This window comes from Dipodomys spectabilis, unplaced genomic scaffold (genome assembly GCF_019054845.1).
Source record: "Dipodomys spectabilis isolate Male_0828 unplaced genomic scaffold, ASM1905484v1 ptg000009l, whole genome shotgun sequence".
NCBI lineage: Eukaryota > Metazoa > Chordata > Mammalia > Rodentia > Heteromyidae > Dipodomys > Dipodomys spectabilis.
Window position 1 is genome coordinate 12,763,252 of NW_024870686.1, and position 22,465 is coordinate 12,785,716.

The 22,465-nt window shown below is 41.5% G+C and overlaps 1 protein-coding gene across 3 annotated transcripts in view; it reads right to left on the minus strand.

Annotated features, from left to right (window-relative positions):
* The window catches only part of Mtus1 (microtubule associated scaffold protein 1), a 167,450-nt gene that overhangs the window by 34,138 nt on the left and 110,847 nt on the right, over positions 1–22,465 (minus strand). For all 3 annotated transcript variants that reach the window (XM_042701021.1, XM_042701029.1, XM_042701035.1), the window contains one exon: positions 6,987–7,201. In XM_042701021.1, the coding sequence (XP_042556955.1) occupies positions 6,987–7,201 (215 nt within the window). The remainder of the gene's footprint in view (positions 1–6,986; positions 7,202–22,465) is intronic.

Below are 22,465 nucleotides of genomic sequence, written 5' to 3' on the forward strand. Positions count from 1 at the left end.
TCCATTCTGTAAGTCACCTGGAATGTTAAATGTCAAAAACATCCCTTCCTCTCACCCCAATGCCCAGAAGTGACATTTATCATCCTAATTCGTTTCCACTTTATTAATCAAGCAGTTTTTACAGCCCATACTATTAAAAAAACAACAAACATGTACAAGGCTGAAGACATGGTGGTACTAGGGACTTCAAGAGCTTGGGACTTGGGTAAAACTAAAATGTCTAAGCCCAATTTTCTGGTCATCAATCAAAGCAGATGACCTCAACTAAGGGGATGAAAAATAGAATAATGGAAAAACCACAGGCTCTAAATTTGATCTATGTGAAATGCCAACCACAGTGCCTCTTCCATAATAGACACAGATTGTCAGTTTCCCTATTTTCCTGGTAGCTGGTCCTTTAAATATATTTAGCATTTACTTATAGATGATAAAACACAGTTGGTCAAGTTAAATACTAATTCACTGCTTCTTCTAATTCAGAGGCTCTTAGTGTTTCTGTCTCAGATGATAAACCCTTTATAGATCAGATTTTTTTTGTACTGTAACATACAGACTGTACCCTCAAACATCAACACATGTTCATGCACACGCACACACACACACACACACACACACACACGCATGCACACACCCACAATGAGAAAAAAGAGAAAGGTAGAAATCTAGACAAAGAGATGCTTTTATACTCATGCATTAAATATATGAAGTGCTCCAAGAAAAAAAAATGGATTCACCATAATTTAATTAGAGGTCCCTGGGACACAGGCACTTAGTCTCTGGCTGCCGTCCCAGCATTGTGCCTGAATGCTACTGGCTACTGAATGGCATCAGCAGCACTGAGAATCTTACAGGGGCGTCACCTCAGATGGCTCAGACAGGGCTATGTCTGACCTGCATCACCCACACAGTGAATTGGTCAGAATGACCACTTTCTTTGGATCAGAGATAATTTTGACTAAACTGCTAACATCATTTAAAAATTCCCCTTTATTTAGGTGCTAGCTGAGGTCAGATTCCACTTGAAAAAAAAAATCATAATAGAGGAAGATTTAGATTCAGTGTGAAGAATTGGTCAGAAGTCTAGGAGCCACCTCAGTTCTGTATAGTTTCCTTAGATGTCCATCCACAAATCCTTTGTGAGAATACATGTTACTATCATCAACACCTGTGCGTTGTTGGCTATCTGTGCAGAACACTTGTCAACCATGCCAGGATAAACCAAGCACTGGAACCAACTGGCACTCATATCAATTCATCCTCTTAAGGCGCTGGTGGCTCACGCTGTAATCCCAGCTACTCAAGAGGCTGAGATCTGAGGATCACAGTTCAAAGCCAGCCTAGGCAGGCAAGTCAGTGAGAGTCTTATCTCCAACTAACCACCAGAAAACTGGAAGTGACGCTGTGACTCAAGTGGTAGAGCACTTGCCTTGAGCTGAAGGACAGCACCCAGGCCCAGGGTTCAAGCCCCACAACCAACCAAAAAAAGAAATTAATATGATACAAAACTTCCAGACAGGGGCTGGGAAAGTGGCTCAGTGGTAGAGCGCTTGCCTTGCATGCATGAGGCCCTGGGTTCGATTCCTCAGCACCACATAAGCAAAAAGGAAAAAAGCCATAAGTGGCACTGTGGGTCAAGTGGTAGAGCGCTAGCCTTGAGCCGAAGAGCTGGGGACAGCGCCCAGGCCCAGAGTTCAGGCCCTACAACCAACCAACCAAAAACAAACAAACAAACAAAAAAACAGAGGGGCTGGGAAGGTGGCTCAGTGTTAGAGCGCTTGCCTTGCATGCCTGAGGCCCTGGGTTCGATTCCTCAGCACCACATAAGAAAAAAAGAAAAAAGCCAGAAGTGGCGCTGTGGCTCAAGTGGTAAAGCGTTAGCCTTGAGCTGAAAAGCTGAGGGACAGAGCCCAGGCCCAGGGTTCAGGCCCCACGACCGGACCAAAACAAAACAAAACAAAAAAATGCTTTGATATACTACTATGTTGAAAAGGTAAATAGACCAGACCCAAAACCAAAAACTTCCAGATAGATGACACATGTACTGGAACCCTGGCATGTAATGAAATGAGTCTGCATCGTAGTGATATGGACTGCCACAGAAGGGTAAGGAATAGTCCTTGGTTTCCCTATAATCAACTATTTTTACTCATTCTGCTTTAAAATTCTATACACCATCTATACTCACATATCATATGTAGATACAATCCCTATGTGGAGACACGCATACATGTGCGCACCCCACCCCACTTATGCGATGGGAATGAGAGAACTAAAGGGTTAAAGGAATCTGTTTCAGTTGTTTGACCTTCCTCCATTACGTCTTTCCTTCCTGTTTTATACCAGTACCTCACAGATATTAGCCAGTACGTAAATAACAAGCACTAACTGGATACATGCCCGAACCGAATGAAAGAATAAAGGCTCCTGGAACCCAGAGACTGGAATAGAACACAGAGCCGCAAGACCCAGGAGAGTTTGCAGTAAGTGGGAGTTTCTGGATGCGACTCGATAGTTGAAATGATATAGGTACTGCAATAACTGCAACAGTCACAATTATATCATTGCCATTATATAGGTTTTGTTGTTGTTATGATGTGGTTCATGAGTTGAAGGCTTGGTCCCCAGCTGGTGCTGCTATTAGAAGGTGCCTGGATGATGGAGCTTCTAACATCAGGAATGGAGTAGCCCACTGATGGGGTAGTAGCTGAATGGGCTATTAGGAGAAGCCTGGTTGGAAGAAGTCATTAGGTTGAGGGTGCTTTAAAAGGGTGTATCTTGCCCCTGGTCTTCTCTATCTATTGTCTACCAAGAGGTGAGCCCACTGTTCCACCACACATCCCCTGGCCCCTTCCATAAGGTATCTGAGCCCCAAATTAATGGTTCCAAGTGACAAATGAAACATCAGAACTTACAACAAGATGGAAGTGAAATTCCTGCTGGACATAGGAGGTCCATGCCTGAAATCCCAGCTACTCAGGAGGCTGAGATCTGAGGATTGTAACTTAAAGCCAGACCAAGAAAAACCAGGAGAATCTTATCTTCAAATTAACCATCAAAATGCTGAAAGAGGAGAACTGTACTGCAAGTGGTAGAGTGCGAGCCTTGAGCAAAATATCTAAGGGACAGCACCCAGGCTGAGTTCAAGCCCTAGTACTGGTGCAAGCACACATGCATGCACACACGCATGTCCATACACACACATGCACACACAGACTTGCACACGCACACACAAAGAAATGTAAGCTAAATTCCTATGGGTAAAAGAGTTCTTGGAACCCATCAGATAATCATGTTGTATACTAACGAAGCATTTCTTAGTATATCCAAAGCAGTGAAAATTTTAATCTAGTGTTTCTTTCCCCAACAGAACACCTGGTAAAGATTTGGCTTTTGTTTAGGGGCCAGATCGCACGAGAAAATTGCCTTAAAATGTACACATGCATAGTGCAAGACTGTTTGTCAGGAGGGGGACTTAGAGATAGAGAAGAAGCCTGCAGAGCAGACTCCTGCTTTCTTCTTCAAATCTTCTCCTGGATCTTCACCCGTGGAGAGACATGGAAGGCAAAACCACCTTGCATTTTTACTTTGGTTGTATATGTTAATGACAATATTAAATATATATATATATATATAGTGATGTGATGATGCTGTATAAAAGATATGGACATATTAGAAGGAGCAGCCACCAAGTTACAGCATTTGAGCAAAGTATGAAAACAATACAGGAAGTTTATGGGAAATTTTAAGTTGAAATTCCTAGACTTGGGTTTAAGTTCTGATCTAATTTTTGTTGTCTGATGTTACTGAACTCTGCATTGTCACTTTCTCATTTGTTTCTAACTCTGCATTGATTTTCATGAGAGTAAGTAATAACACTTGGCACTTAGTAAATATCCAACAAGTGGTAAATCCTTCTTGCTTCTCTTACATCCCCTAAATATATAACTGAGCATTTGGGGCAGTGAGGGTTACATTAAAAGTAACTGTTATATTACCAGGTATAAATCAGAGTCATCCAAAATGAATATAACATTAAGCCATGTAATTTAAAATTTCCTGGTAGCCACATTTTTAAACAGTATAAAAAGAAGTTAAAATACATTTCTTTTTTTTTTTTTTGGGGGGGGGGGAGGGGTCCAGTCGTGGGGCCTGAACTCTGGGCCTGGGCACTGTCCCTCAGCTCTTCAGCTCAAGGCTAGCGCTCTACCACTTAAGCCACAGCGCCACTTTCCGGCGTTTTTCTTTTTCTTTTTTTTTTAATTTTATTTTATTTGAGAACATACTGTACAGAGGGGTTACAATTACATGGGCAGGATAATGCATACATTTCTTACCAAGCATTGCAGCCTCCTCCTTTGTTTACCCTTCACCTCCCTTCCCAGCCTCCCCCCTCCCCCCCACCCAATCATACCCCCCTCCCCCCCCACACCGACATTGTAAAGCTGGTTTTGACATGACATTTTGTACTTCTCATTGTTGCAACGGCGTTTTTCTTTTTGCTTATGTGGTGCTGAGGAATCGAACCCAGAGCCTCATGCATGCAAGGTAAGCACTCTACCACTGAGCCACCTTCCCAGCCCATTAAAATACATTTTATACAACCCAAATATATGCTATGTACTTTCAACAGTCAATGTAAAAATCATCACCACTGTATTTTACATCATCTTTTTCATTCTTTAAAATCCACATGGGATTTCACACTTAGCACATAAATAGGACTGATTATAGCTGCTCAATAAACAGCCCTCTAAGGCTAGTGTTCTGATCATACTGGCCAGATAAGCTCTAATCAATGGTGAACCATGGGAAGATTTATACAAAATAGAATGCTTTGGAAAGACGAGAGTTTGAGGCAGTGATTGGGTATGTTATAGGAGAGAAAGGACACAAGCATAAAGATCAGCTATAAAGTTGCTATCTGAACCTAGTGAATAGTCATTCAGGATCTGACAAAGGGTAACATTACTAAGAATGACAAAGATGGACATGGGGGTACCAGTAGCTCATGCCTTAGCTATTCAGGAGGCTAAGATCTGAAGATTGTGGTTCAAAGCCAGCTTGGGCAGGAAAGTCTCCAATTATCCACCAAAAAGTAAAGTTGTAGCTCAGATGGTAAAGTGCCAGTCTGGAGTGAAATTACCAAGGGAGAGCGCCCAAACCCTGAGTTCAAGTCCCAGTACCGGCATAAAAAATGGAGGACGTGGGGCTAGGAAGGTGGCTCAGTGGTAGAGCGCTTGCCTTGCATACCTGAGGCCCTGGGTTCAATTCCTCAGCACCATATAAGCAAAAAGAAAAAAAGAAAAAATGGAGGAAGTGTGAGCAAGTGCAGTCACTATATTCAATGTACATATGTAAAAACTGAACTATGTAACCAGACGGTCTGTATGGGAGAGGGAAAGATGGAGAATAATGAAAGCGGTAATAGTGATCAAGATAAAGATACATTATACTCATAATCTAGTGAAATTGAAACCCTCTTTGTACTTAAAAAAAAATCAAGAGAGAGAGAGAGAGAGGCCAAAATGGGATAAAGAAGAGAAGTAATAAAGTTCAAAATTCACAGGATACAATGATTGATGTAAAGTGGGAGACAGAGAAGGAAAAAAAAGACTGAAGATGGAGCTGCTAGGCTGGGTACAATACAACAAAAATAACTGGCTTTTATCTAAATAAAAGAGCAAAATGGGGCTGGGAAGGTGGCTCAGTGGTAGAGCGCTTGCCTTGCATGCCTGAGGCCCTGGGTTCGATTCCTCAGCACCACATAAGCAAAAAGAAAAAAGCCGGAAGTGGCGCTGTGGCTCAAGTGGTAGAGTGCTAGCCTTGAGCTGAAGAGCTGAGGGACAGTGCCCAGGCCCAGAGTTTAGGCCCCATGACCGGAACCCCCCCCCCAAAAAAAGAGCAAAATGTTTCCACACACCTCTAAATAGAAGAGCTAAATGTTTCCACACACCTGACATCATATGGTTTCTAATTTAGCCTACTTGGTTATAGAAACCAATTCTCAATATCCTTCTTCAACTATTAAAGAGAAACAAAAAAATAGGTAAATGTGCCTGTTAATGAGGGACTGGGAATGTTGACCAGGGGTAGCCCGGTAACTCCTCAAAGGCACAGATAAATCCTGTTTGCCTATCTAACCCTCCCTAAGCAAGCATCTACATCACAGCGGCCTCTGTATAAAATCACTACAGCTTTGTTGAGTCAAATGGAGTTACAGCACCATACCGAACAGTTTTCACTATATACATGCATATACAAATATATATATATAGGTTTATACGTGTATTTATACACACTCACACACATATATACATATATGCATTTCTGCTTCTTACCTATATGTGTGTATATATATCCATCTTTAAATGTGATTAAAATATTTCTAGAGAACTCAAGTTCTAATCCCTTCCTAGTTTTTTTCTTACAAAAAAAATTGTAGTTTCTGTTGTGATATCTTTAGTAGTGTATATTCATAAAAACTTGGTTTTCTCAATGAATTTTAACCAATCCCTGAATTAGCATTTCTGAGGAATAACAGGGAAAAGTAATAAGGATTTGTTGTACCACAGATTCTTTCAGGAATGGATGGAAACTCCGAAAAGTCCCCCAAGTACATGTTAGGATTTCCCTCAGAATTAACTAATAAATACAGAATGCATAAATCTAATATAGAAAAGCTATGTATAGTTAGACAATAAAGTGGAGAAATGCGAATACTATTACAGGTATACAACTGTAAGAGAACATCATAGATAATTATCTTCCTGCTGTCCTTCTCATCAAGACAGTCCCGGGATATGGGATGGGGAATGAAATATTAGGAACATGTTTCCGTCATAAATTTCTAGAGAATGACTCAAGGTCATCAAGGGATACACAAAAGCAGTTAGATGAATTGTACGTTCTCTTCCCAACCAGGAAGTCGATCAAGAGCAGATACCTGCTTCTTAACCTCCCCTACCCCAAACCGCATCATTTCTTACCTCAGCGAGGAGGTGCTGGATTACCACGGTGAGTGCTTCAAACTTGGTATTACCACAAGAAAGAAGCTGCTTGAGCTGCAGGATAAATCCACTTTGGTTTTCACATTTTGTTTTATACTGAGCCAATTCAAGTGTTTTCTCAGAGGAAAACACATCTGGAGATGTCTGGGTCTGGATGCACAGACTTCTGGGATGCTTCTGCCTGCCCTTTTCAACTGCAAGAGAAACCAATACAGACACAAAGATATGCACGGTCAATTTCTATCATCAGCACCACCCGGGTTCAAAAAGTAACTAGATGAGCCACAGCCATGCCTTCAAGTCATGCTTACTTAAAGAAGGAAAGCATCAAAGATCTAGATGTTTGGGAATTCATAAACACAGCAATGGCTTTGGTTCCGAACTTAAAAGATCAATGTGGGATAGGAAATCAGGCACATTAAACAGAATTAGCTACCCACAAATAGGAAAATGACGTGTCAAATAATGGTGATTTCATAGTTTTTAGTGCTCCAGTTAAATTGGTAGAGAAACCTGGTATGTGAATACTATTATTTGATCAAATGTTCCAGTGGGGTGGGAGGGGGGAAGTGCTGCATGCCAGTGGCTCTCATCTGTAATCCTAACTACTCAAGAGGCTGAGATCTGAGGATTAAGGTTCAAATCCAGCCCAGGCATAAAAGGTGGTGATGAGGGCTGGGAAGGTGGCTCAGTGGTAGAGCACTTGCCTTGCATGCATGAGGCCCTGGGTTCGATTCCTCAGCACCACATAAGCAAAAAGAAAAAATCTGGAAGTGGCGCTGTGGCTCAAGTGGTAGAGCACTAGTCTTGAGCTGAAGAGCTGAGGGACAGCGCCCAGGCCCAGAGTTCAGGCCCCACGACCAGACCCCCCCTCCAAAAAAAAAAAAAAAAAAAGTTGGTGAGACTCATCTCTGATAAGCACCCAAAAAAAGGCTACAAGTTGAGCTGTGACTCAAGTGGTAAAGCACTAGCCTTGAACCACCAAAAAAAAAAAAAGCTCAAGACAGAAGCCCAGGTCCTTAGTTTAAGCTCAGGACACATACACACATACACACATACACACACACTCTCTCTCTCTCACTCTCTCTCTCTCTCTCCCCTACAAATCACACTCCTCCAAACAATTGGGCTTCAAATGCCTTTCCCTCCTCCTACTTATTTTCTATAAACATTTCATCTGTTTCAGGCTGACAGTTTGGTCATTACAAAGATTTATACTGTAACGTGTCATTTCATAATTCTTAATAAATCACCAACTACATTGAAATTTTACTCACATTTTGCCCTTTAAGGTCATCATTAAAAGCACTGTATGTTTGAATACACTTTCTATCAAATGCAAGCCTTATTCATTTTTCCCCTGTAAGTAGTCATATTGGGTGAATTTGTTTGCAAGCAAATACTGATACTCAAATCTCTGTGTGAGGCGATGTCCAGTGATAACTCACTTCCTATGTCACTGTGCCCTGGGAATGATTCTATTTTAAAAGAAGAATTTAGAGTCTTTAACTCCCATTTCCTGCATGGGAAGCAGGGAATGTTTCTCTTTTCCACTTCTTGCAACTTTCATCCAGTTATGTTAAAATAAATGACTCCTTTGGAGTCATTCCAAATGTCTCTGTCATTTTAAATAATCAAACAGAACTGGAAAAACAGGAAATAAACTGTTTTGGCTTCTTGGAACAAGCAGAGCAAATAATCAAAACAAAGCTAAATATGAAAAAAAAATAAAAGAGAGAGACCTAAGAAACTAAACAAAAATGTTTCCTTTTCATGACAGTCATTCCGGATGGCATCCACATTCTGTGGTAACAAATCAGAACTTTATAAGCAGTTTGTAATTTTTCTCTAATTTTTCAGAGGTGGTCAAGCCCTAGTGATTGCTTGAAAGAAAAGAAAGGAGCCTCAATATGCGTGTTCCAAGAACCAATGGCTCAATATGCTATTTAAAATAAAACAGAAGCTGGGACACCTACATAGGAGGCTGAGAGCTGAGAATCATGGCTTGAAGCCAGCCTGGATGGGAAAGTCTGTGAGACTCTTATCTCCAATAAATTATTAAAAAAAAAAAAAAAAAAAAAGCTCAAATGAGGAAGTGGTATTCTGGCTCAAAGTGGTGGAAAACTAGCCTTGAGCAAAACAACTCAGGGACAGCACCCAGGGCCTGAGTTCAAGCCTCAACATGAGAAAGGAAAGAAAGGAAAGACTCATTTTTGTGGTTAAGCAACCTACATCTGTACTTGATAATTATCCATTATTGGAATTGTGTTTTACTAATACTTGAAGAGAACAGGAAAGTATCTGTCTGTATTTCTTTGTTATTAGTAGTTACTAATTTGTTTATCAATAGTTGCTTCTTCCCCCATAGAGGGAGAAAACCCACTTGATACTGTCAAGCAGATACAGACTAGAATAAACAAATGGTGTTTTCCCATATGAATAGCATGGTTCATCTGACTGTCAATCTGTTTAGATTGAAAGATGCCTAGGAGATTAGTGAAGCCAGCCTCTGGGTAGATCTGTGAGGGTGTTCTAGCAAGGATTAAGAGGGGAGGGGAGAATCTACTCTGAATGGCAGGGATTCAGGCTGGGGGTGCTGATGGAGTAAGAGGAGAGGAAGGAAGATGCCCGTTCACCCCAGCATGCCTGTCTCTGCTGCCATGAAGTTTGCTGCACTCTCCACCGTGATGGAAGGAAGCCTCAAAACCTGCGAACTGCATAACAAACCCACCTTCCTCTCTGTTTATATCAGGGATTTTATCACTGAGACAAGAAGTCTCACACAGTATTTATAAGAAAATAGTTATGTAACCACTTGTCAACAATAGCTGGGATTAGTGTTTGTCATTTTCGGTTTGGTTTGTTTGTTTGTTTTTCTGGGGTCCGGTCCTGGGCCTGAACTCTGGGCCTGGGCGCTGTCCCTCAGCTCTTCAGCTCAAGGCTAGCGCTCTACCATTTGAGCCACAGCGCCACTTCCGGCTTTTTTCCTTTTTGCTTATGTGGTGCTGGGGAATCGAACCCAGGGCCTCATGCATGCAAGGCAAGCGCTCTACCACTGAGCCACCTTCCCAGCCCCTTCTTTGTCATTTTCTAAATGTTCTAAGAAACTATCACATAATAGTAGTAATCTCATAGCATCTTACTGTTCAGGGTATATTCTTTGCCCCTCTCCTTTTTGAAACAGGTGTTCTTCATGTTGCTTAGACCGCCCTTAAGCAATCCTCTGTCCCCCGTCTCCTAAGCGGCTGGGCTAGGACTGGTGCCATACCCAGCTTCCCTTCTTTTCCATCCTCCCATAGCTACATGGGAAGGTAATGCTAGTGGATGTAAAAAGTACAGTCTTGGCACAACAGATTCAGCTGGAATCCATCCTCCAATGCAAATCTTAACCATTTTCACACTCTTGGAAAGCAGATAAAGTAGAAATGGTATAAGATAGTAAATAGAAATATATGCAATAAACCAGATGTCACTTTAATGTATTCAGGCTATACAGAAGTTCATTCTCTCGATAGCATTGTTCTATGTCCTACCAATATTTACTTAAAATTTTACTATTTATTGATACAATGATTTAGCATTTGGGGGAGGTGTGTCTGAGTAAGGGTGGACTCTAGCATTTCAATGTTATTGTTTAACACAGTATCAGAGTTTTTAAATCTGTCAGGTTATAATTATCTAAAAATCTGAGCTATAAGTCTCTCTGTGTGTACATGTGTGTGTGTGTGTGTGTGTGTGTGTGTGTGTGTTTATGTGGTGTGCGAGAGAGACAGAAAGAGAGAGAACACAAGAGAGCAGGAGAAAACAGGAAAAGGAAAGAAGTGGGTGGATGAGAGAGAAGGAAAGGGAGAAAGGGGGAATGGCTGGGAATCAAAACTAAGGGTGCCGTGCATGCTACTAATCAATTCAGTGTCCTACCTCTGACCTACACCTCTAGCCCAAAGTGGATCTTTTACAATAGCATTTTAGAGAGAAAATATTAAGATTGGGGGGGGGAGGCTTTTGTGTTTATAAACTGATGACAAAAATATTGTAAAGTACATACATTTTATCTTTTAGGTTGGAGAATAGGAAACTGGATAGATAAAAGGTATCCTAAAGGGTGAGCTAATTCATGAGTGATACTCACGAGACATTACATTGAAAAATGAACTATACAAGTTGGAGAAGATGGAGGTTCAGGAAGTAAAAGGCTGGGAGAAAATTAGCAAAGAGGTGACACTGTTCAAAAAGAAATGTACTTAATACCTGACTAATAACTGTAACCCCTCTGTATATCAATTTCACAATAAAAATTTAAAAACAATAAAAGTCACTGATTAACTTTTTTTTTAAAGGTATCCTAAAACATCTATTATACTATTAAACCAGGGAGGTAAAATGTATGGCCCATTCCAATATTAAATGCAAAATTAAAATGCAAACAATTTTTTAAAAATGGTTAAACATAATTTTGAGCAACTTACATCCTTACTTAACACTTCGCTATCAAGAGAATAAAATCTGCTCATAAGTTCTACCTTCAGGAATCTAGTTGGGCATCTGAATAACACAGGTTTTGTTAAGTGACTCAGAAGATAATTACTATACAATCATGGAAGAAAGAACATGTTGACGTTATTATTCTCCTAGGAGTATGTCCCTTCAGCTTGTTCAGACTGCCCTGGACCTGGAGCTAGAAGAGCAGGTTGTAACCTCAATCTTCTGCTCCATATACTGTACTCCCTAAGGACAAACTAGCACAGAACAGCTGGATGACCCAGTTTTCCAACCCTCTCCTCTCCTCAATCCTGGTTCAACAGAAGAGCACAGATGATGGGAAAATCTCCACTAGTGCTCAAAGCCCCAGGGCTCATAGAAATAGGGTACTTTAGAATACTGAGAAAGGAGAGGTTTCCCAGAAGATCCGTGGCATTTATTATTCATGTAAAATTAGCATAAAATAAACCAAACTTTTGCCCTGCTATCCTTACATGGCCTCTCAGGCTTATTAGGATGATACTGTTTTCATAACCCAGCTGCATTTAAAAGTATCAATTATTTTATTACCTTCAATAATAGAACAACACGTGCTGATTTCAAAGAAACAACTTAATCAGAAACCTTCAAATTAACTTCTACATCCATTTAGATGTCTCCCAACAAGATGTAATCATTTCCAGTTCAACCTTACTGGGATCCATTCTAATGACACTGAAATCTCTTCACAGGACAATAAGTCCTATTTTAGGTTTTTTGCTTTTTTTTTTCTAGTCCTGGGCCTTGAACTCTGAGCCTGGGTACTGTCCTTGAGCTTCTTTTGCTCTACCACTTGAACCACAGCACCACTCCCAGCCTTTTCTGTTCATGTGGTACTGAAGAATCAAACCCAGGGCTTCATGCATGCAAGGCAAACACTATTCTCCAACCTACCACTAAGTCACATTCCCAGTCTGACAATAAGTCTTGAATCAAAAACAATACCAGTGGCTCATGCCAGTAATCCTAGCTACTCAACTGGCTAAGATCTGAGGATCATGGTTTGAAGCCAGCCTGAGCATGAAGATCTGTGAGACTCTTAACCTCCAATGAACCAGAAAAAAAGCCAGAAGTAGAAGAGTTGCTCAAACGGTAAAGTGCCAATCTTCAGAGAGAAAAGCTAAGGGATAGTGCCCAGACCCTGAACTCAAGCCCCAGTACCAGTGCACACACACACACACACACACACACACACACACACACACACACACACACACACACACACACACACACACACACCAGTTGATAAAGAACACAGATTGTTGCCAGGTATGGTGGCTCACACCTGCAATCCTACTTAGAAGGCTGAGATCTAAGAATCTAGGTTCGAAGCCAGCCCAGGCAGAAAATTCCAAGAGACAAATCTCCATTTAACCTGCAAAAAGCTGGTATTAACTCAATAGGGAGAATGTCAACCTTGAGTAAAATGAGCCAACCAAGTAAGAGCATGAGACCTTAAAGTTCAAGCCCCAGAACTGGCACTAAAAAAAGAAAAAGAAAGAAAGAACAGTTTCTTGTCATTCTTTCTCCTCAGAAACCTCATCTTCATTGGTTTAGAACTACCATCCTTTTAGGTTTGGTAAAGAAGAATGGGACAATTTGGGGTGTGAAGCTTGCGCAGGTAAGAGCATCGACTTTTTGAAAAACAATCAGGGAGAAACCATGAGCACAGGTAACAGCTAAGGATGAACCAGTCTAGAGCCAATCAAGCAATGTGCTGGCTTTCCAGATGAAAATCCTGTTTGAGACAAGACCAAGAGTTTGCACTGGGTTCCATGAAAAATAAAAATCTCAGAAATTACTAGCCTCGTGTCTCATTTTTTCCCCTACTCGTTGACCTATTCTCTCACCAAGCATTTGTTAAATCTTCCATGACAGCATTACCAAGGACACCATGGGGGACAGGAAGAAGGCATCATGTGGTACAGCCAGAAGGCATTGCCTGACCCCTGGCTAACCCGTGTTTTCCTAGCATTAACCCCTTCCTGTTTCACTAGGCACCAGCCTGTACAACGGGGACAGGTGAATTCTACTAAATGACATGCGGACAACTAACGTCTGTGGTCTGAGAGCCTAGGAATGAAATCGTGGGGCTGGTGAGGAGCGAGTCTGTGTGTGTGTGTGTGTGTGTATGTGTGTGTGGAGTGTGTGTGTCTCCACATCCTGGAAAAACTGCGAGTGGTGTATGTGGTGCAAGTCCAAACAGGGAAATTCCTAGAACCAAGGCAGAATCCCCAGAAACAAAACTTGGATGGACATGCGCACACAGGGAAGACAGAAGAGGTGCAGAGAGCCGGCACTCAGGCAGGTGGAGTCAGCAAACACAAAAGGCAGCAAGGAAGGCATAATGCCTCTGGTGGATGCCTGGGTTATCTTAAACAGTCAGCAACCCCACAGTTAGGAGGGACACGAAGCAGCCCGAAACAAACAAGAACAAGAGTTCACCATGTAAAATTCTATCTTGTATTATTCTGGAGGAGCCAGAACCATGCTGAGCAGGGTCTCACGGGCAGGGACAGGAGAATCTGAAGGGACAGGCACAGCAGCACAGAAGCCAGGAGGGAGGCCCAGGCAGAGCAACTCTGCAGTGAAGAGGCAGGAAAGAGGTATGTGTTCATGGGGGAGAATGGAAGGACTGTCTGACCAGTTGGATCAACAGACATCCAGGATGAGTCACAGGCTGCCAATAACATCAGGAGGAGATTAGCATGAGGAATGCATGTGAGGGCTGGAGAGGAGGACTTGGGGATGGGAATGTGTTAAAGAAGGTGTTAGGACATTCTCTAACACTCTACTCAGCAGTCTCCAAAAATAATCTGTTCTAAACTCACCTGCCTTCCAAATTTAACCGCCTGCCATATATTTTAACAAGGTGCAATTGGCTACTTGTCACTGAGCAAAAGATGTTAACATTATGACTTAAGTCACCTTAAAGTTGTAGAAAGTCTTCTGGTGTTCTTTTCATTGTTTATTTAGTCTACCAAGTTCATACATCATCACTATTAAGGACACATAGTATTTTTCTACCGCTAAATATATGTGCCACTTACTTATTATGAAATATTTCAAGCTTAGCAGAAAGACAAAGTTTCGAGTTTTGAAACTGTCCTAGATAGAAGATGGACTTTAACACATTCTAGTATTTAAAAATTCACACTAGTATACAGGAGGAATTGGTTGTAATAATTTATATATATAAAAGGACACACACACACAGTCACACTGTGTGGTTGGGAGAGAGAGAGAAAGAGAGGGAGGGAGAGGGGGAGAGGAGGAAAGAGAGAGAGAGTGTGTGAGTGTGAGTGTGTGTGTGTGTGTGTGTGTGTGTGTGTGTTTGTACACCAGTCCTAGGGCTTGAACTCAGGGACTAAGCATTCTCCCTAAACTTTTCTGTTCAAGGCTAGTGTTCTATCATTTGAGCCACAGCTCTACTTGTGGGTTTTTGTTTTTATTTTTGGTAATTAATTGAAGATAAAAAGTCTCATGGACTTTCCAGCCCATGCTGGCTTTGAACCGTGATCCTCAGATCGCAGCCTCCTGAGCAGCTAGGATTACAGGTTAAGCCACTAGTGCTCAGCTTTTTTTTTTTTTTTTCATTTTAAATGCAGATGAAGCTGGGTATCCTTGTCTCAAGCTTTTAATCCTACTCAGGAGGCTGGGATGTGGGGGATTTGAGGTTCAAAGCAAGCATGAGAGAAAGAATAAACAGATAAGCTCAGGCTCCCAGCTGTTTTCAGAAGACAATAGACAATGGCACTGGCTTCATTATTATATGCCATAGTTTCTCTTTCTAAAATATTAAACAGTCGCCTTCACCAGCATTCAGCAAGAAAGTGTCCCTTCCAATTCCACTCAATCCAACTGAGTCCAGTTCTCCAACAAGAAAAGGACTGCAAGGCCCTCTGTCTCCAGTGGATTCGTTATTCCAAAAGCTACAGGGATGTGGTCTCCTGTGGTTTGGAGATCCTGAACTGGCCAGCTAAGATGTCATTATGCCTTATGCCATGCACACACAGCCTGCTGGTCTTTTTACTCAAGATTACAAGTAACATGCACAGATACTATTTTGTGTTGTCTTGTTTCAGACTCTCACTATGTAGCAGGAGCTGTCCTTGAATTCAAGATCCTTTTCTCAAGTTTGAGGATTACACTTGTGAACCACCACTTTTTGCTCTGCATATATTTTAGTTGTACAATATTTTAGCTGAGTCCTGGTGGCTCATGCCTATAATCCTAGCTACTCAGGAGGCTGAGAGCCAAGGACTATGGGTTAAAGCCAGTGGGGCAGGAAATCAGTAAGTCTCAACTCCAATTAACCACCAAAAAGCCAGAAGTAGATCTGTGGCTCAAGCAGTGGAGCACTAGCCTTAAACAAAAAAGTCTCAGGGATAGCACCCAGGTCCTGAGGACTGGCATCAAAATAATAATAATAATAATAAATATTTTAGCTTTAAAACTTGCCTGAAAATAAATATCATAATGCACATCATTTTAATTAGTGATTCACTTACCAAAACTCAACCAAGCAGAATATTTCAATAGTTCTAATTAGTATTTTCTATATATGGCTTATCATATTCTTCTATTGGATCCTGATGAAAAACCCAACTGTGAACATTAATTTATGGTTTAATTTCCACTTTTGTGTGATGAAGATACTACATTAAAACAATTTAGTGCAGTAAAACCTTAATTACTTGAAATCTGGCAGGTGAAGACATGCTGCCTTTTGAAAATCTACTCAAAGCTCCGCCACAAGAGCTATAGGAGCTCATTTGTCAACGTCAAAATGTTTTGACTCAATATCATTCATAACATCAGCTCTCTCTTCTTCTTTCTTTTTTGTTTTTGGTCAGTTGTGGGTCTTCAACTCGGGGCTTGAATTCAGGTGCTGTCTCTGATCATTTTCCCTTAAGGCTAGTGCTCTACCACTTTGAGCCACGGCACCACTTCCAGTTTTCTGGTAGTTAACTGGAGATCAGTCTTGTGGACTTTCCTGTTTGGATTGGCTTTGAACCATGATCCTCAGATCTCAGCCTAATGAGTACCTAGGGTTATAGACATGAGCCACTGGCACTAGGCTACCAGTTCTTGGCAAGTGCCAAACAGTGTGGTAAGAGTCCTGCCCTCCCCCCCCTCTCCAAAATCATTAAACCTGAGAGAGGAAGAAGGGAAGGAAGGGAAAGGGAAAAGGAAAAAGAGAGGAGAAAAGCAGGGAGGGAGGAAAGGGAAGAGAGGAAAGCGGGGAGGAAGGGGAGGGAGTAGGAACCATCTAGCTTCACAGTCAGGTATCAAAACTATGGTAAGCTACATGGCTTTCTTGAACTGGGCTCTCTCTATGTATTTACAAATGATTCAGTATCCTCTTTTTCCAAATTGTAATAGATAGAAGTTGTCTTTAATGTTTCATTAACTTATTTTGTAGTATGAGAAAGAAATATGAGCTATTGAAGTACCTGACTAGTACATGAATAGGAGACCCTCCATAAATGCACTGCTAATGAAAATATTAAGTATATAAAAACCACATTCAAAGTTGAGAATATTTTTCCCAATATTATAATTCATTTAAGTGACCAAAGTCAAATATTAAGATGTGTTCCAATCACAAAACCGCTTGAACATTTAACTGAAATTATTGTAAATACATAACCACTACCAAAACAAAATCATGTCAGAGGGAAAAGCAGAAAGGCCTGTTTGAAGGTTCAGTTTGTTAAAATAATGCACTCCCCTTATTTGTAAGTCTTCAACAACAGCATCTGAGAAATAAGTGTTTTTGTTTCTCTGGAGCAGATACTGTAAAATACCTGCATGCACTATAGAAACTAGTAAAATCAAATACTCAATTTCCCAGCCTCTTTTGCACAGGGCCATGTGACTAGGATCTACCCAATGAGATGAAGTCTAAGAGATTTAGTAGCATCCGTCCCTTTTCTGTCTGAAACAGCCATTGTGGGAACATCACGAAACAACAGGAAGGGTAAGAAAAAAGCAGAGGTGTTGCCCTGACCTTTCTGAGTCCTTTAAGCATTGGAACTCCTCTACTTAGTTATGATACTGGGATCCATCCCATATATATACTAAAAGCAGTTGACAGTCTCAAAATGAATTCCAGTCTAAAAACATGAATCCCAAATATGAGAACATAATTTGATGAGTTGGTTCAAATTAAAGAAAATTATTTACATGTGGCCCAACTCTTCCTGAATACCTAGTCAAAATAATTCTTGTTAGTACTGTGTTAAGTATGTGAAAACATTTTAAGCTAATATTTGTAGCTATCTTCTATAAACATATGTATATATATATGCATATACACACACACACAGAGCCCTTTCTGTTATAGTAATCACACTGGCTCAACAGAACTTTTTAGTAAATTACCTTTACTTGAGTCAAAAGGGTATGAACTCTTTCAAGTACAAATGATATTATTTGTAATAATTTATACTGGTATTTCTGGCATCAAAAATAAACTAAATTCTAAATGGTAGGAATAAGTCTATTTAGAAAAAAAAAAAAAATCCCCCCTCCGTGACTCATTGTAAGTCTGAAATACATTGAGTTTAATACTTTGGCAAGATCTGGCCAGCTAATTAAAAGTCATTTCTAGGCTTCTTAGATTATTTCCTGATCCTTAGATTATTTCCATGCAACATCACACAAAACTCTGGACAAGTTCTCTTTCTCATCTTTGTCACATTTACAGGGAAAGGGAGATCCTAAGCTCACGCCTGTTATTCTAGCTACTCAAGAGGATCGCAGTTTGAAGCCAGCCCAGGCAGGAAAGTCCATGAGACTCTTATCTCCAATTAACCACCAGAAAACTGAAAAGTGGAACTGTGGCTCAAAGTGGTAGCACAAAAGAGCTCAGGGATAGTGCCCAAGCCCTGAGTTCTAACCCAACAACTGACAAAAAAAAAAAAAATTCAGGATCCAACAACACTTTTGTCAAGGTGGCACTACTAACAACACCCCAAAACGCACAGCACCCCATGCACTCTTCTGCGCTCATATTCCCCTCCTCAGCCTTCTCCACATTCTTGGTTCAGAAATACAATTATTTCGTTTCCTTGGAGGAGCTACCCTCTCCCTCACCTCTGGGCTATTTCCTCTCTGAGAGTACTTTTTTCTTTCCTTGCTAACTCCACAGCTCCTGAGAACCCAAGGTGAAAGGCACTGCTCTTGGCACATGGGGTAGGAGCTCCACTTACTAAGATGTGTTTGGATGCCCAGACCACATCCTATCATGATTTCCTGATGTTCTGCACCTGTCTCCTGTTCCATTGAGGGCTTGGTGAACGCAGGGTTCATGGGACCTAGCTCTATCCTCACAACACCTAGCCCTCTGCCTAGCACACAGTACTTATGTAACAGACAGGTGTTTATGGGATTGAAGAGTTATTCCGCAGTGTAAGAGGTAGTTCGGAAGCAAGGAAAAGATTAATGCCACAGACCAAACAGGAAACCCTTCAAGAAAGCCCAGTTAACTGTTTCAAATGCTTCCACCTAAATGCCTTCAGTGAGAATAAACACTAATATAAGCCGGGTGCCAGTGGCTCACGCCTGTAATCCTAGCTACTCAGGAGGCTGAGATCTGAGGATCACAGTTCAAAGCCAGCCCAGACAAGAAAGTCTTTGAGACTCTTACCTCCAATTAACCACCAGGAAACCGGAAGTGGTGCTGTGGCTCAAGTGGTACAGCAGTAGCCTTGAGCTGAAGAGTTGAGGGACAGTGCCCAGGCCCAGAGTTCAAGAGCCATGACCGACAAAAAACAAACAAAACAAAAACTAATATAGATTTCCATCAATTGGTTGTGAGCAACTGAGGATGGATATTAATTTAAGGATGACTCAAAACTGATAACCAGGGGCTGGGAAGGTGGCTCAGTGGTAGAGCGCTTGCCTTGCATACATGAGGCCCTGGGTTCGATTCCTCAGCACCACATAAGCAAAAAGAAAAAAGCCGGAAGTGGCGTTGTGGCTCAAGTGGTAGAGTGCTAGCCTTGAGCTGAAGAGCTGAGGGACAGCGCCCAGGCCCAGAGTTCAGGCCCCACGACCGGACCCAAAAAAGAAAATAAAAATTAAAAAAACAAAAACAAAAACAAAAACTGATAGCCAGGTAAGAAAGAGACATGGTGTCATGAAAAGAAATAGGGGAGTCAAGGGTACTCACTGGGTTTGAGAGAGAGGTAAGATTAATTTACAGATGTACTAACATATCCAGGGGTTTTAAATTGACAGGAAATTCATAGAACTTGAGGGACAGGTGATTTTGTGGTCCTGAAATGTCAGGCAAATGAATCTACTCACTTAGTTACTAGCAAAGCCAAAGCTGTGATCTGTACTCTTAGAATCCAGGTTCACCCCCAGTCACTGAAGCAACAATGCCACTTCCTTCACTAAGAGTACACAGTTGCGCTCAAACAGATCATTAAGAACAAGGCAATAGCTTTATTATCCATTCTTGGAAGATTTCTCTAACTTTAAAATGACATAATATGGATAATTTCATAGAAGATTTTTTTATTGGGGGACGCAACTGTAATTATGATCTTCACATAATTTGACAATGCATACTCAGCCAGGCACTAGTGACCCACATCTGTAATTCTAGCTACTCAGAAGGATGAGATCTGGAGGAATGAGCTGCAAAGCCAGCCCAGGCAGAAAAGTCTGTAAGACTCCATCCTCCATTCTCTTCAGCAAAATGCTGGGCTCAAGTGGTAGAGCATCCAGCTAGGAGCACGCAATTCAAGGGAGAGCATGATGGCCTGAGTTCCACCTCTAGTACCAGCCCACAAAAAAATTCATAAAATGTTTCTCCCACACACAAAACCCTTTCTCCATCACTACCAATCCCTTGGTCTAACAGAATTACAGCAACATTCACAGCTGGGAAAATATGCACAACGAAAACAGTGCCCACAGGTTTTAGTCTCATCTCTGCCTCTTAACTGTGTGTGCTGTGGCCAATTAATTCTCTTTGCAGGACCTTAGATTTCCTGTGTGGAGTAGAAACAATTTCAGTTATGTGCCTTCTAGTTCTAAAAATTGTGACTACCCAATAATTTGGACTGTTTTACATAAATTCAGAAGGTACAATGTGTCTAAAAGCATTGGGAATAACTAAACTTTGACAATTAGAGCCTCAACTCTTTTGCCCAAGCCGGATAGGGAAGCTGTCAGCTTCACAAACATGCTGCAAACAACTTAAAATATACAACAGTAGAAGACTAGTTAAGGGGCTAGGATATAGGTCAACTAAGTTCGATCTTCAGTACTGGGGGACATGGGCTCACCCAAGAATAGAGTGTTCCAGAAGCATTATAATGAAGGGCAGGGAGCTAGTGGCTCATGTCTATAATCCTAGCTACTCAGGATCAGAATTCAAAGCCAGCCCAGGCAGGAAAGTCCTTGAGACTCTTATCTCCAATGAACTATCAGAAAACTGGAAGTGGAGCTCAAAGTGGCAGAAAGCTAGACTTGAACACAAAAGCTCATTGAGAGCGTCCAGGCCCTGAGTTCAAGCCCCATGACTGACAAAAAAAATAAAACTGAAAAATAAAATAATGAAGGAAGCATATATTTCCTTTTCATACAATAAAAAAGGATCATAGAAGACCTACATACATTTATAGATTAGAAAATCACAGATGGGGCTGGGAAGGTGGCTCAGTGGTAGAGCGCTTGCCTTGCATGCATGAGGCCCTGGGTTCGATTCCTCAGTACCACATAAGCAAAAAGAAAAAAAGCCAGAAGTGGCGCTGTGGCTCAAGTGGTAGAGCGCTAGCCTTGAGCTGAAGAGCTGAGGGACAGCGCCCAGGCCCAGAGTTCAGGCCCCACGACTGGACACCCCCCCCCAAAAAAAAGAAAATCACAGAAACTAAGAGAGTGGATGCCCCCAGGAAGGGCAGGAAGCTGGGGTTGGAAAGAGGTTCACTTACAACTCTACACGTTTCTGTGCTGCTTTTCTTTTTGATGTAAAGAATGGATTCTGATTATTTTTTAGACTGTTTAAAATTTAAAAAGCCATTTTTAGATTATAGAAATAGTTACAAATATAGAGCATCCTTTTATGGTTAATGTTCTTTTGTAATATAATTTGTCATATTTGGGAGAATGTTGGAGGAGGCTTACCATGCCCATTGAGAAAAAAATCCCCTAGCCACAACCTTTCCATTTTTGTTTTTATTATAGTGGCCTCTGGGGTGCGGGAGAGCGGGCCATTGTTTACCCCCTCGATTCCCTCATCTACCTTCAGCTGTCAGCTCAGAGCCACAGGGAGAAGCTGGCAAACTGGACTGCCAGGTCAAGGAGAGTTATGAAACATGAGAAAGAGGTGCTGGGGGAAAAAAGAGAGAGAGAGAGAGAGAGAGAGAGAGAGAGAGAGAGGGAGGGAGGGAGGGAGGGAGGGAGGGAGAGAGAGAGAGAATTATCCCACAGAGAAGCAAGATAGATGTCTGGGGGGGTGGGGGCAGCTGAAAACAATCACCAGGCACAGAGGAGCCAAGCTGGGGGGGAGGGGCAGGACAAAAAACCATACACACCCTCTGTTTACATCCCCATGCATCAATCTATTAAAGTCCACACTAACCAGCCCAAACCAAACATAACCCCACTTCTTGATTCACAGAATCAAGCCAACTGAATTGCTGCCGCTGTATTTATGACCTAAAAAACAAGCAGCAAAAAGACAGGGAGGGCTCATTTCCATCTTAAAGACACGGATACATGAAGACAGATACAAACACAAACATCACACCACGCGCAGTATTTGGTGGCGGCACAGCTTTGTACTATGAAGATTGGAGACTGAAACAGATGACTCACTCAGTACCTCTTTCATTTTAGAACTGTTTGAGAATCTCCTCAGTGGGGAGGAGGGGGGAAGAGAATGACAGGATGAAAAAACTCTCCTTCCAGCTCCTATTTTT